This window comes from Aspergillus niger (genome assembly GCF_000002855.4).
Source record: "Aspergillus niger supercontig An16".
Lineage (NCBI taxonomy): Eukaryota > Fungi > Ascomycota > Eurotiomycetes > Eurotiales > Aspergillaceae > Aspergillus > Aspergillus niger.
The window spans coordinates 1771601-1785759 of NT_166531.1; the positions used below are offsets into that span (position 1 = coordinate 1771601).

At 49.0% G+C, this 14159-nt stretch overlaps 5 protein-coding genes and 1 non-coding gene across 6 annotated transcripts; 4 read left to right on the forward strand and 2 right to left on the reverse strand.

Moving 5' to 3' along the window:
* Nucleotides 1-218: 218 nt before the first annotated feature.
* An16g07850 (uncharacterized protein) lies at nucleotides 219-861 on the forward strand (the record flags this gene model as incomplete). The annotated part of the gene is made up of 4 exons (XM_059745308.1): nucleotides 219-248; nucleotides 295-399; nucleotides 589-663; nucleotides 754-861. 4 exons carry the CDS (start codon nucleotides 219-221, stop codon nucleotides 859-861), a joined length of 318 nt encoding a protein of 105 aa, XP_059604905.1.
* A 574-nt stretch (nucleotides 862-1435) lies between these two features.
* An16g07860 (uncharacterized protein) lies at nucleotides 1436-5413 on the reverse strand (the record flags this gene model as incomplete). Its single annotated transcript, XM_059745309.1, has 4 exons — nucleotides 1436-1765; nucleotides 1820-2614; nucleotides 2665-3005; nucleotides 3064-5413. 4 exons carry the CDS (start codon nucleotides 5411-5413, stop codon nucleotides 1436-1438), a joined length of 3816 nt encoding a protein of 1271 aa, XP_059604906.1.
* A 742-nt stretch (nucleotides 5414-6155) lies between these two features.
* Nucleotides 6156-7825, forward strand: An16g07870 (uncharacterized protein; the record flags this gene model as incomplete). The annotated part of the gene is made up of 5 exons (XM_059745310.1): nucleotides 6156-6164; nucleotides 6505-6630; nucleotides 6693-6736; nucleotides 6792-6869; nucleotides 6919-7825. The coding sequence occupies 5 exons, from the start codon at nucleotides 6156-6158 to the stop codon at nucleotides 7823-7825; spliced, it is 1164 nt and encodes a 387-aa protein (XP_059604907.1).
* Nucleotides 7826-8572: 747 nt separating this feature from the next.
* Nucleotides 8573-8644, forward strand: tRNA-Arg (CCT). The gene has a single exon. It is a non-coding gene; the product is annotated as a tRNA-Arg (tRNA).
* Nucleotides 8645-9181: 537 nt separating this feature from the next.
* An16g07890 (uncharacterized protein) lies at nucleotides 9182-11305 on the reverse strand (the record flags this gene model as incomplete). The annotated part of the gene is made up of 5 exons (XM_001398050.3): nucleotides 9182-10736; nucleotides 10771-10919; nucleotides 11032-11047; nucleotides 11132-11193; nucleotides 11252-11305. The coding sequence occupies 5 exons, from the start codon at nucleotides 11303-11305 to the stop codon at nucleotides 9182-9184; spliced, it is 1836 nt and encodes a 611-aa protein (XP_001398087.3).
* Nucleotides 11306-11715: 410 nt separating this feature from the next.
* An16g07900 (uncharacterized protein) lies at nucleotides 11716-14011 on the forward strand (the record flags this gene model as incomplete). The annotated part of the gene is made up of 10 exons (XM_059745312.1): nucleotides 11716-11929; nucleotides 12003-12053; nucleotides 12104-12280; nucleotides 12331-12543; nucleotides 12625-12840; nucleotides 12977-13189; nucleotides 13256-13313; nucleotides 13371-13502; nucleotides 13586-13770; nucleotides 13845-14011. 10 exons carry the CDS (start codon nucleotides 11716-11718, stop codon nucleotides 14009-14011), a joined length of 1626 nt encoding a protein of 541 aa, XP_059604908.1.
* Between the last annotated feature and the right edge of the window lie 148 nt (nucleotides 14012-14159).

Below are 14159 nucleotides of genomic sequence, written 5' to 3' on the forward strand. Positions count from 1 at the left end.
CTCCTCGTCCAAAACGAGTTCTCAGCTATAAAATCAGCAAAAAGCCTGAAAGATGAAACCCCGCTGGCGTCACTTCCAGCTCCGCGATTCTTTGGAGCTCGCGGGAACATCATTCTTCCGGGCCCAGCTGATTCCCACTGCTTGTATCTCAAAGTTCCGCAACGCGACCGACTCGACGTTACGATAGGACAGTAAACCCCCAGAACACACCATTCAAGATGCCTCAAGCCCAGCCCGAGTTGAAGAAGGTATGATATTCGCGATTAATACCCCGCCAAACTTTCCCCGATACAGAGCACCGAAGCTAACATTGCGGTTTTCCAACAGTACATGGAAAAGCGGGTATTCTGCCAACTGAACGGCAACCGCAAAGTCATTGGTATCCTGCGAGGCTATGATGTACGTCGCGCTTGTGCCCCCTGGATTTCTACTTTCCTGCCTGCTGTGTTGCTGTTATACGGGTTGATATGCCTTGGATGGGGTCGAAGATTGAGATGTTCTTGGGTTCAATCCATCGAGTGAAAGAGGGGGCGGGGAGAGTGTGTGTATGTGTGTATAGGTTACTGACGTCTGCGCTTGTCTATACAGGTGTTCATGAACATTGTCCTTGACGAGGCTTTCGAGGAGAAGCAGGGTGGTGAGAAGGTTGCTATCGGCATGATTGTATGTGGCTAGTCCCATTCCCGGACGTCTACGTTTGGTCTGCAAACTGGGAGGGGCAGGAAGCTAATGGCTATCTATTCGTCTTAATAGGTCATTCGCGGTAACTCGGTTGTTATGCTCGAGGTCAGTATCACCTGCCATAGGACTACGATTGATGGCGTGCCTTATCAAGAGACTAACCTTTTGTACTTAAAATAGGCCCTGGAACGTATCAGCGACAAATAAAGTGCTGTGGGTGGACGGGAAAGTCAACATGTCTTTTTATACCTTCACTGTGGGAATGATTTAATTGCAATGGAGTTCACGGGTTGGTTGCTCACGGAATGATCGATGGCATCTCGCTTTCAAAAGGAAACAGAAAAGAAATCTTCATTTCAAACAAATTACGAGAAACACTTCAAGTGCAGAGGTCTGGAGTATACCAGATTACGGCAGTCTTTTTTTAAAGAGGAAGAGGGGTGCATTGACCCAAAGCAATGATCCATGACGGCTAGTCAGTTATGGTCTATCTTTTTTTCTCGGCAAACCAATGCCCAACATATCCCATTGGCAATAATCAAATGGGCCTCTGGAACCAGATAATACCCTGTGGAGATAACCCAGAATACTAGAAGAATAATAGAAGGAAAAGAGAACCCCCGCGCCATGCATCTCCTTGACCTGAAATCAGCCCACCTCCGTTCCCAAAGTCCAAACAATGAAGAATGAAGCTATACGAGTTAAAATTGGTATCTAGAATTTTGTAATCAAGACGGCTGTGAGGAAGTTGAGCTCATTTCGGCTTCTGGCCGAATTTCAATTTCAGCTTGAACCCACCGCCACTGGGTGTGGAAGGTGTAGATGGGGCAGTCGTTGGTTTTGGCTGTGCTGACGGAGCTGGAGAGGGAAGGTTTGGAATGTGCAGCTTTGTTGGAATATGCTGCGATGATGGCTTTGGACTGAATGGTGTAGTACTGGATGCCACCTTGGACTGCTTGAATGTGATACGAGGGCCGGGTGGTCCCATGCCTTGCTCTTCGCGCTTGCGTTTCGGGGCTGTTGTATCTTTGGAGGGCGTGAGCGTTGTGCGGATTTTGTTCGATCGGACGAAGTGCATGCGTCCCTAGGTTGAGTTAGCAATGATGCAATATGATTTGCTGTTATCCATGCTACGTACCTTTCCGAGATGCTTCACGCTCCAGTAACGAGGGTATTTCAGAGATACCATCCGAGTCGTGATTGCGTCATAGAGGACTCTGCAAAGATCGGTGAACTCGGAGAGCTCCAGTATTCCAATGCACGAGGAGTTGCACGCAGCCCAAAGGGACTCTTTCAGCATCTGATCGCCGGAGATCTCTTTCTTGAGAGCACTCAAGGCTCCGGTAACTGTTTGTCTCCGGGCAAGGTCTGCCTGACGGACCTCGGTCGAGGACTCCTGCTCGATAATCAAGTTATCGGTGTTACTGGCAGGTGCTTCATCCTTGGTTTCACGGCCAAAGGCGACTGGCGCGAGAGCCTTTCCGAACAGGTTATGTAGGCGGCACCTGATAAGAGCAGAAGAGTCGTTTGACATGGTGAAAATGAACCATCGCAGTAGTTCGGGGTTCCGGAAAATGTCAAGCTCAATTAGGCATTCAAACGCATCCAAGCGGAGGAGATCGTACGTTCCAGCTCGAGTGTATGGTAGGAATTGCATAATATCAAGGCTCAATATTTTGGCCTCCATGAGACGCACTTGGCAGCGCAAAGCGGCTCGTGAGTAGATGTTCTGGAAAGAGCTGGACCATTCATCCATCCTGCGATACCTATCAATCTCTGCAATGGCGTCTTTCTCCAATTGTTCTTCTGCCTGAGCCTCCAATACACGTTCCATGTCAAAATCGTCCATCTCGTCGGAGGGCCTCTCAGGCTTGCCCAGCATGGCATGGCATAGCGATTCCATCAAAGTCGCGACATAAAAGTTGTCCGAATACTGTCGCAGCATAAGCGTCGGGTCAATGAAGAATAAGCTCACGTACTTACCTCGTTGTTTGAGTTATCGTTGAACTTTAACTTGTCGTACAGGAAACGCTTGACCCGCATGGGCGTCTTTCCGTTAGCGTCGCGTATTTTAGATATAGACTCAGGGATGGCTAATTGAATGAAGTATGCTGCTCTGTCAGAGAAGTCATTAGAGCGAGTCATTGGGGACCCTGGAAGGCAAAATAGTTCTTGGAAAGCTCTTTCGAGGTGGAACAATCCGACCCAGCCAACAGCATCAGTAGCATGCTTCACCAGAGCTCGAGCGGCAGCCACCCGAATTCCGTAGAAATATCTTCGATCCATCAGTGTTCTGACGAATATGGTGGAAATGAGCTCGTGCTCTCGCTGAATCGCCATATATTGCAATGACTGGATATCACATATTGTCAGTTCCAGTACCTAATGAATAAAGAAATTTACTGACCTCCAGCTGCGCTACGACGTCTCGATCTTGCTGAAGCTGCGACAGGTACATGTACCCTGGCATCGCCAACGAAAGCTTGCATATCCACTCAAAATCTGCATCCATGCGAATCCATTCATAGGACTCCCTGCTCATTCTCTCTTCCTCTTCTTCGCTCCAATCCCTTAGCCTCCACTCAGCGACCTCTTCTTCGCTCTGCAAGACGTCACCGAGACAGTAGAGCAGGACATCTTCCTGGGTTTCGGCATTAGGGTCGCCACCTGTAACGGCAGCAGCGCGCTCCTTTTGTCGCTTGTTTCGTTTGAGACGTTTGTACTTGGTATTATACGGTATGTCAAACTTGGTAACGCCCTCCTTGATCTCCACGATGTGTTCATAAGGCGTGCCATCGGCTTCGTGAATTCTGATGGTCATGGATCCAGTGAAGACCGGCTGGATAACTCCTGCATAGACGCCCCGTATCTCCTCTTTGACATCCCGCATGAATGCATTCTTGTCCAAGTCGCGCGTACTTGAGGCATCGGCTTGCACCTGCCGGATCATCATCTCAACCACAAGCTTCTTCTTGTTGAATCGCTGCGTGGCTTGGAACCGAGGGCATCCTGCTCCATATACCCACTGCTGGAAGAAGGAGTCGAGCTTTGCGTGGCCAAGTCGCTCACATGTCCTCTGGAAGAGAGAAGTCGTGACGGCACCATTCGGTATATCACCCATCCGGGAGTTCAGAAAAAGACGGGAGATGATGCGCGACATCGTTGCCTTACCGCTTGCTTTCGTAAGTCTCCGGTCCAGAATGAAGAGGACAAGCGGGGCCTTGAGCGCTATGAAATCAATTTCAGACGGGTCTATCGTCAATATGGTACCCATGTCGTAGAGTGACGGACGTTCGTAGTCCAGCTCACAAACTCTATCAGACATCTGTTTTAATCGAAAGCGATATTCATTATTCCCACAAAGCTTCCGCATGAATGTATCCGTGATATACCAGGCGACACCGACTGTTACCCAGGTATCTGTTGATTCTTTAGGTACGATGTTTACACCGATCCACTGGCAGGATAGGGCATGAACTAGGCTGCGAGTAGAATCATACATAGGATCGATGATGTCTTCGGGGAACAACAGGCGGCTGCTACATATCGATAAACAAGCCGTGGGTAGCGTGGCATCAGGTGTGTCGTCCACAAAGCATATCTTATAGCTAGCGAACGGGTAGGAACCGTAAGACAGTGAGAAGAAGTCGATCGCTTTCGCCATAGGAAAGCAGGTGTTCCTGACCTCATCTCCTCTTCCTGGGAGGCAGAATGCGTGCAGCGGTATGGCGTTAAGACCAAGCTGTTCATCTTGGTCGCTTTCACGAAAATCGGAAAGGTTGATGTACTCGAATGGACCCACGGCAAATCCAAGCTGCTGGGCAGAAAGGGGAGAATAGCAGGCGAAGGAAACTGTCTTCTTGGTAGAATCTTTGGGGTCGATAATCTCATCCGTCAGATCCCCGGAGCAAACGACAGACAAGTCGAGAGTTTCGTCATCCGGAGCAATATACCGATCATGCCCAGAAGCGGGCTTCGAGCGACTGGGTCCAGAGGCACCCGAATGATCACGAGATTTGCGATCAAACATATCACCTAAGGAGCAGGGGCACTTGATCGAGAACTCCCACGTACAGCGCGACAAAGGATCGTCAACGCAGGGGAAAAGAGGACAGCCAGCGCCATACCCCAGGGAGTTTGTCGTATAAGCGTGAGGATAGCGTCTGTCGCCACTTTCTAATCCGACAAACTGCAACCCATCCCGAATATTCTCAATGACGAAGTCGATGGTAACCGTGAGGGCCGTAAAGCGTGGAAGTGATGACTCGGCCGCCTTGGAACTCAAAGGGCCTTCTGCATCATCAGCGGAACCCGTAGCACGTAAAGTCATTTGGTCTTGAGCTTCAATCGAGGAGGGATCAAGTTCATCGATCCGGACGCTCTTGGGGACCGTAATGAGAAGGTCAGATTCTGGAGGAGATTTGAGTAGTCCATCTATCTTCGTCGCGAGGCGCTGGTGATAATGAGGGCCGTAAAGTTGAAGCGTGTCATAAGGATCCGTGTATTTGATGGTAGGTACTTTGCCACTGACATTGATACGCCGAAGCTCGCCTTGTCGGAAATTTAATCGGATAACGCGAAGGTCTTTGTGATGCGGATGGATCGTGAGTTCCGTTTTCCCCTTGAGGCTCTTGCTGGCAAAATCTATCTCAAGCTCGACCTTCTGATGCGCGACGGTGAATCCCAGCTCCGGCCTGACAGGCCCAGCTGGGGTCTCGACGACGCCTGGCATGGCGCAAGATACTCAGTCGTGCACTGCGCCGCGAGCGCCACGATGGCCAACTACCGTCATGTCCAAGCTCCAGGAGCGATGACTTTTCCCACCCGGCCGCTTTGATCCTGACAGACACTCGATTTTGGTGGTGTTTAATCTCGTGTAGGCGGGGGCGAAGAGAGTGTTAACTAGGAAGAGATGGAGAGCTGCTTCGACGGGCGGGGAACAACACCGAAGGGAAGCAAGCGTTCGAGGTGACCGTGACACTGAGCGAGGTTTGGCACGAAAGAACCGTTCGATAGGACGGGGAGGGGGGTGATTAGAGGGGGAGACTGAAATGAGTAGTAGCACTGGAGAAGATGGACGACCCGGGATCGTCCCTCCAACGACCATCAAACTGAACAATCACTTTTCTATCTTTTCCTGTCGCGTTCTTCTTTGCGGTCGAAAGCTTCCCTGCGGAGCTGGCACCGCCACGTGATTCCGATCCGCGGATGGCGCGAGGAGCCGCCCGTTCCTCTTTCGGTGCCGCATCGTCAAACGGTTCGGGTCCCTTTTCTTCGAACCCTTTTTTTACCTTTCTCCTAGCCTTGGATTCATTTCCCTTCTCCCCTAACATCCCCTTCCCTCTATCTTGCAGCATTCCGTTGTCTGTATTTCCTCCTCGTTTATGCGATAGAGCGTTGACGTTGTCCGTTTGATTGCGCTTTGGTTTCCTTTCCCATCCCGTCCTTGTCCGTCTAATCGCATACCGCGCGATATGAGCCAAGTTTGATTTTACCCCCCCAGATAGTCTTTTTTCTTTTTTTTGCCCAACATTCCAGCTGTACATCCGAATTCAAGATGAGTGTAATATTCAGAAAGCTCCAAGGTTCGTAATATCCTGCTACAGCACTCATTCAGTCCAACGTAACTGTAGAGCTAATTCGTGTCGCGCATTGTATAGCGATCCAAGACTCGCTTTCCGACGACGTGCTCTTGCCCCTCAAGAGCTACAAGTACTCGAGTGTCGATAAATCCTATATCTCAAATTATATTCTGAGGCATTACGTACTGCCACCCTGATCCGATCTATACTTCATACCCTAACACTGACATGGGCTGGTTAGTGGAATGCGTTCGTGGAAATCTTGCCGCTTTGGCTGGCCCCGAATATGGTCACCCTCTTGGGGTTTCTGTTCATCGTGGGCAATGTGATGCTCATTGAAGTGTACATGCCTGATCTCGTGGGACCTGTAAGACGACCCCTGGAAGAACTACCTATAATTACAACGACGCTGACAGGTTGTCATTGTAGGCTCCTTCCTGGCTATACTATAGTTTTGCGCTAGGCATGTGGATGTGAGTATATGGCTGCATAGTCGATGTGGTAGCCCACTTCTAATAACGTCTCAAGGTATTCTACTCTGGACAACGTCGATGGGAAACAGGCGCGCAGAACAGGGACATCCAGTGGTTTGGGAGAGCTCTTCGAGTAAGTGGCCATTAAGATTAGAATGAAAGGCACTACTAACTCTTCATAGCCATGGAATCGATTCTTTGAACTGCACTCTGGCTAGTCTTCTCGAGACTGCTGCCATGGGCTTTGGCTCTTCTCAGCTTGGTGCTTATACTGCACTCGTTCCTTGCCTCGCAATGTACTTTTCGACCTGGGAAACCTACCATACCCATACACTCTATCTCGGCTACTTCAATGGCCCCACGGAAGGCCTTCTTATCGCGATCGCGATCATGATTGCCTCTGGCATCTATGGCCCCCAGATCTGGAGCCGACCGATCGTTGAATTCTTGAATTACCCGCAAATCTTTGGGAACAACTCGATGAAGGATCTCTGGGTTCCCATCCTCCTCTTCTCCTTCTTCCTCGGACACTTGCCCGGTTGCGTCATGAATGTCATTGCTGCTCGTAGAAAGCAGAACCTTCCGATTGCACCCGTCTTCAAGGAATGGGTGCCGATGATCGTATTCACGGGCTGCAACATTGCTTGGCTTTTCTCTCCGTATTCGACGCTTCTGTCGGAGAACCGACTAGTCCTCTACTGCTGGACAATCTCGTTTGTCTTTGGACGCATGACGACCAAGATTATTCTCGCTCATCTGCTCCGGCAGCCATTTCCCCATTGGACGGTGCTGCAGGTTCCGCTCATCGGCGGCGCCATCCTAGCCAACCTTCCCCGCCTCGGATTCCCTATGGTGAGCGCCTGGTTGGAGCTACTTTACCTGCGCCTGTATCTTGTGTTCGCCTTCGTTGTATACATGCACTGGGCATTCCTCGTGATCAACAGAATCACTACTTTCTTGGGAATTAATTGTCTGACGATCCGTCGTGACAAATCGGTAGCAAGAGACAGGGCTTATCGTGAATTTGGCGAGAACCAGCCCCTCAACCCAAACTCTGATCCCAGCAAGGGGGGTATCAAGAGCCATTGACTATCTTCATATGATGCGTGTCATCAACGCATCTGATGGATTTAGTACCTTCGTGCTCGTGATATATAAAATTCGCTGCGCAGCCTACGTCCCCTATTTAATACTACGGGGCTTAGACTGCGCAACTGGAGTTGGCGAGAGCAGAAGACCCGGGCTTTTCCATGATAACAACACCCGAGCTGCAGCATCTTTTTCTTATTCCTCTCTTGCTGGTTGTCTTGGCGACGTACATGTCCTCCCATATCTATGATTCTAATGTCCCCTTTGGATTATGCCACCAGCATTCAGGCTGATGAACTTACGACATGAGTGGATGGATGACTCGGACGCAGATCAGTCGTTCCTAGTCAAGCTTTTCCGGTATATAGTTCGATGATAGACAGTATAATAGCTTCTAATGAAATGATAGAGTTGTATAGAGTACAGAATATTGATCATGAACCAGTATGAAGCAGACTTGATGCAGTAGACCCAGAGCAACCCAAGTTATACACACCGACCACAATTACAGAAAAAGCGCATGATAAATGAGATATATCAATCAAGGGAAATTAGGATGACCGGGATCAGCTTAACTGAAAGCCCTCACAAAGAGTAACGAATCTGTTCAAAGGAGGCTCAAATCCTGCGTCGAAGACTGTGTCTCATTTCCCAATTATAAGCATACCATCGATCAACTCCCGCCTGAGATCGTCTACCTGATAGCGGCATTATAAGCCTCTTATAAAAAGCGGTATATCAAGATCTGGCCTATTGGCTCAATGGTAGAGCGTCGCTCTCCTAAAGCGAAGGTTGTGGGTTCGAGTCCCATGTGGGTCGGTGTATTCTTTTTTGTCTTTTTGGGAAATCGTTACCCGCGGAGCATCTACTCCTAGTCATAACCCCACTATGGAGTACTGCAGCTAGATATATATACCGAAGTCCCGTCTCCATGCTCGTGTAGTAGTCAATGCGAATCTAATAGAGCTAGCACACTTTATTCTTTTTGTTCTTTTGTAAGGCGGAGGAGGGATAAAGATCTTATCTTTACGCAGTATGTAATTACAATTTGAGTTCGTTTTTGGGAAGGGGGTAATTTTCATCTTATTATAAGCATTGGGGCAGAATGATCCTTTGGGAAGGAACTTCCTGGTGTCGAGTACTTTGGAGTAGGAATGAATGATGTGATATGATGTTGTTAAATGTTTGCGGTATATTATTCCTCAGTGTGTATGTATTCATTGCTTTGGGCGCTTTGTTTCATCCACGAGGTCTGAAGTCCATTGATTGGACTCTGGTCTACATAAGCATTGTTCATCATTGAAACATGATACAAGCATCCCTGCTCTCACCAAATATAAGAATGCCAGAATCAGATCATCGGAAGCGAAACGGCCGTCGATGCATTTCGAGATTCATCTTGTTCGGGTCCGATAACGTATACAATAGCACTGCATGGAGTCCATCCCCTAACATCTCCAGAGACGTATCGCGCACACGAGCATGTTCTGGAATGAAGCCGGCTATCTCGCCCTCGCTCTCGATTGCAACTACCTGACGTGCCAGAGTAGCGAAGAATCGAGAGTCATACGGCCCTTCGCAGTGGGGCCAAGAATCAAGTAGACTTAATGCTCGCTGTCGAGTTGGGAGATCTCGACACCGGAGACTTGTCCAGTTTAGTGGAGCAATGACGCCCATGTCGGTCACTATCTTGGTAAGATTCGTGCCGTACTCTGCCCTCATGCTGTTTATGATGCGCTCACAAAAGTTCACGAATGTTCGGAATTGTGGTAGATAAGAGTCATATACGAGCTCTGACAGGCTGAGCATAGTTTCCAGATCCACCATCAAGACGATATGGTGAAGCCTTATCATGTCCATGCTGCGTGCTTCCTTGGCGGTCATCTTGGATGGATGAAATTGTGCGCTGAATGTCTCAAAGGCTGAGATATGTTTCATTAGCTGAGTCCGTATCCTGTGGTGCTGGACTGATAGTTGCAGGACGTCGACCATTGGATTTCGGAGCAATGGACGACAGGTGGTACGAAAGCGGAAGACGACACTTCCCAGGGGATCTAACTTGTCTTTTACGTCCTCCAAGCTTTGGAAGTCGAATTCTTGGTTGAGAATGTCTGTAGTCAAATAGCCATTCTGTGCCCCCAAAGTAGTAACGGAGCCAGATACTCTGAAGTGCGCGGATTGAGCATCCAGCTGCGCGAACGCTCGCAGAAATGCCCTTTCGGCAGTAGATTCTTGGACCGGCTGGAGGACTTTTGACAGTACAAGGGTACGTGCCTCGTCCCCCTTACGGTTCGCCAAAACATGAAGCCCATTCTGAAGATGAGTGAACGCTTTCCCCCGATTGCCTTGAAGGTATTCGAAGAAAATGAACGCGACACAGCACATTAGCACAGCCAGGCGCACCTGCGGATCGTTTGACGGCAGGCGTTTTTGTAGGGCAGTAATGGCCCTGCTGTATTGCTCGAGGGCGAAGCGATGGTGATCATTACGATCCAGGTCAACTTTCTGCAGCGTCGTTCCTCTAGCTTCTGAGTCTTGATGCAGGGCCCCCAGAGCAACGACCGCATGGCAGACAGCGGTTTCGGCTTGGCTCATCTGGAGTGCCAGTCGCTGCCAAAGCTCCGAATCATAGAACCCCACCATCCTAGGCACAGTGTGTGTTTGGAAGTAGGTAAAGCACCGGCGCTCATCTGAACTCATTCCAGGGAGACTGATTCGAAGCTGAAACTTTGGGGGACTAGCATTGAGCAAATACCCGGCGACATTTGGGAGTCTGGTCAAGTCGTACCCATCACAAGTCCGTCCGGTGGAGGTGCAGTTCTTGCACGCTCCAGGAGCCTCATCGCATTTGACTCTTCTCGTCCGACAGGTCCGACATCCGGTGCGGGATCTTGGGGCGTAGTGTCTTCGTCTTTTAGTTTCCATTTCGTACAGTCACGAGCAACACGCATTCTGCAGAAGCAAGGTTTGGACCCTGAGTCAGGCCATAGGGGTGCAGAGCAATTAGCTTACCTGCTAGTCGGTTATAGTTAGGGTCATAGATGCGTTGGATTAGTAAGATGATGGTGAAGCTTTGTTGGTCAACAGATTGCCACTATCCCAGACCGGCAGCAGTAGCGCTTATTGTTGGTGCCCCTCCAACCAGTATCGGTTATTCACCCCATAATTCTAGTAATAATCTGCAGCAGTCAAGGCTGAGATCTTACTTCGATAAGTCTAGTTCTGTGGGGAAGGTATTATAGCTTTATTCGCGGAATAATCCTTGGTTTCTTCGCCTGTGTTAGCGATGCCCACAGAATTATACACCTGTCTGAAACAATAGGATCATCATAGAGCACCTCTTGGTTGTCATAAACAGAAATTTCGCACTGTGAACGTGATAAGCACAGTATCAGAAATGAAAGGTAGATTAGAGGGCACACGTACTAGTTTTAGCCTGGTAGTATCCAACGATGAGGCTCTGGTGCACCTGATGCCCATGTTGTACCGCTTCCCCCGCCAATCCCACCATTACCGCAAGGGAGGAGGATCTTCTTTCTCCGCGACCGGCCTAACTGGTCCTCTGTTCTCCACGCCGCTGAGGCTAGTCGTACTAATTCTCCGGCTTTCTGTCCGGGCAACCGGTGATCTCGAAAGATGTCCGGTGCTTCAGATAAGTATTCCCCGCTTTGATAAAGTCTGATAACTGTCGTGTGTCGCTGATAAGGCGGCGGCCATGCTAAAAGTTCATACATCTAAGTCTCCATATCCACACGAGGATGCTTTGGGAGACATTATTCTTTGAAACTCTTTACACATCGTGCTCTGATTTAATATACCGCACAGCACAAGGTTCAGGATCAACATGGACAATTCCGTAAAATCTGTGGCCCCTGTTGCCCACTCCCTTGATGATAAAGGGTCAGGCAGTATTCGGGTCCAGAATGCAGATGAATTGCGCCTGGCGCAGATGGGTAAGTTCGATGTCACCAAAGCCTCTACCTTCTGCAGTTCTAACAATGTTTTTTACTTGCGATCAAACAGGCCATAAGCAAGAGCTGAAACGCCACTTCTCAGTATGGAGTCTCATCGGGCTGGCTGCAAATTGTACCATCTCCTGGACTGGTGAGTTGTGAACCACTACAGACTTGACAAGCCTCATGCGACGCCTCAAGGAACCTGACATGAATGCAAACAGGGCTTGGTCTGGGTCTCATCACTTCCATCAACGCTGGCGGTCCCGGTGCCCGTACGGAGCCCCGTAACTCTAGAACAATGCCATGAGATTGACACTCCCAGTTATCTACGGATTTATCCTCGTCTTTATCCTGCAATGCTTTCTAGGAACATCGCTAGCGGAGTTTGTTTCTGCGTACCCAGTCGAAGGTGGGATGTATCACTGGATTGCAGCCATTGCCCCGAAACGTTACAGCAATGTGTTAAGCTTTGCGACTGGTTGGAGCACAGTGTTCGGCTGTATGAACCTTGACAATATCTGCCAAGTAGTTTGATGCTGATGTGGACAGGGATATTTACCACCGCCTCTACGAACCTCGTTTATTCGTCGAACTTCGTCGCCCTTATTGCCTTATACAGACCTAATCTTGTTGTGCAGCCTTGGATGACTTTCGTTGCGTACCAAGGGTTCAACGTTATAACATCTGGAATTGTCATGTTTGGCAATAAGTGGATGCCAGTAATCAACAAGTTCTCATGTTGGTATATGATTCTTGGTTTCTGTGGTTCACCTGCTAATATGGTTGATGGGATAGTATGCTACCTCCAACTGGCCTGGTTCGTCATCCTGGTCACCGTCGCAGCCACTGCCCCCAAGCATAACGATGCAGAATTCGTCTTTCGTACTTGGATTAATGAAACTGGTTGGAAGAACAACGTCATCTGTTTCATAACGGGCCTAGTCAACCCTCTCTACTGCCTAGGCGGCTTAGATGGGATCACTGTACGTATTCCAGCTTGCATTGCACGGAAGTGGCTACTAATCAGAACCACAGCACATCACCGAGGAAATGCCAAACGTGAGTAGCACACTTTAGCGCCTGATCGGGAGCTAAACTATACATCGCAACAGCCAGGAAGAAATGCTCCGTTAGCCCTAGGTAGGCTAAGTAACCCTGTTCCTCTAAAACTATACTAACGCAACTGTCTTCTTAGCTTGCACACTCGCCATAGCTTTCGTAACCGGCTTCACCTACCTCCTCAGTCTCATGTTCTCCGTCCAAGACTACGCAAGCCTCGCCGACTCCCCGACAGGCCTCCCCCTCGCAGAGCTTTGTCACCAGGCAACCCAAAGCCGCGGAGGCGCCTTTGCCCTCGTCTTCCTTCTCTGGGTTGCAGTCGGACCATGCATGATCGGCTCACAGCTGAGTATGACTGGACTACCCCTTCTAAGCTACGAATCGATCATTCAGATTAACGACAGGACTCCAATAGGCACCGGACGAATGCTCTGGGCATTTGCCAGAGACGACGGACTTCCCTTCTCCAAATTGTGCGCTTCCAAATCAAACCATGTAACCCGAATAACAGACACTAACCGCATCCAAAGCTGTTCCAAAGTCAACAAGCGATTCGGAGCTCCCGTCAACGCCCAGCTCTGCGTGGGTATCATCATCGCACTTCTAGGCTGTATCTACCTTGGTTCCAGCACCGCGTTTAACTCGATGATGAGTTCTTCTGTGTACGCACTGCCCCACTTCCTACAAACCCCTAAAACATCAAGAGAGAGTTTCCCTACCTTTCTGACTTTTTCTCCACACGCAGAACAATCAACAACATCGCCTACCTCGTTCCCATCCTCACAAATGTCCTCCTTGGCCGGAAAACCATGCACCGTGGTCCGTTCTCACTAGGATATGTAGCAGGAATGACGGTAAATATTATCACTGTTGCGTGGCTGGTCTTCGCAATTGTGTTTTTCTCGTTTCCGTATGATATGCCTGTTACTGGTGAGTTATATGTTACACTTTCTCTTTATCGGCGTTCAATTTCGTTCGTATTCATTCTAATATTTATATAACAGCCTCAAATATGAATTATACGTGTGTATGTGTTGGTGGATTCTTGCTGCTGGAGCTACTGTGGTGGATTGTGGCGGGGAAGAAGTATTCGCGACGAATGCAGAAGGTAAGGGAAGAAGAGAAAAATGCTTCACAGGCGGTGGTGGTGGATCATCTGGGAAAGAGCTGAATCTGGTATTGTTTTTTTTTGGTTTGGACCAATTTGTCTTGTCTTACGTGTATTGGTTAAGGTTATATTAAGACTGAATTTATGAGATATGATTGTGTATTTATTAGGAAGGATTGAGATGTTCTGGACTATGATACTGCACGGCCCC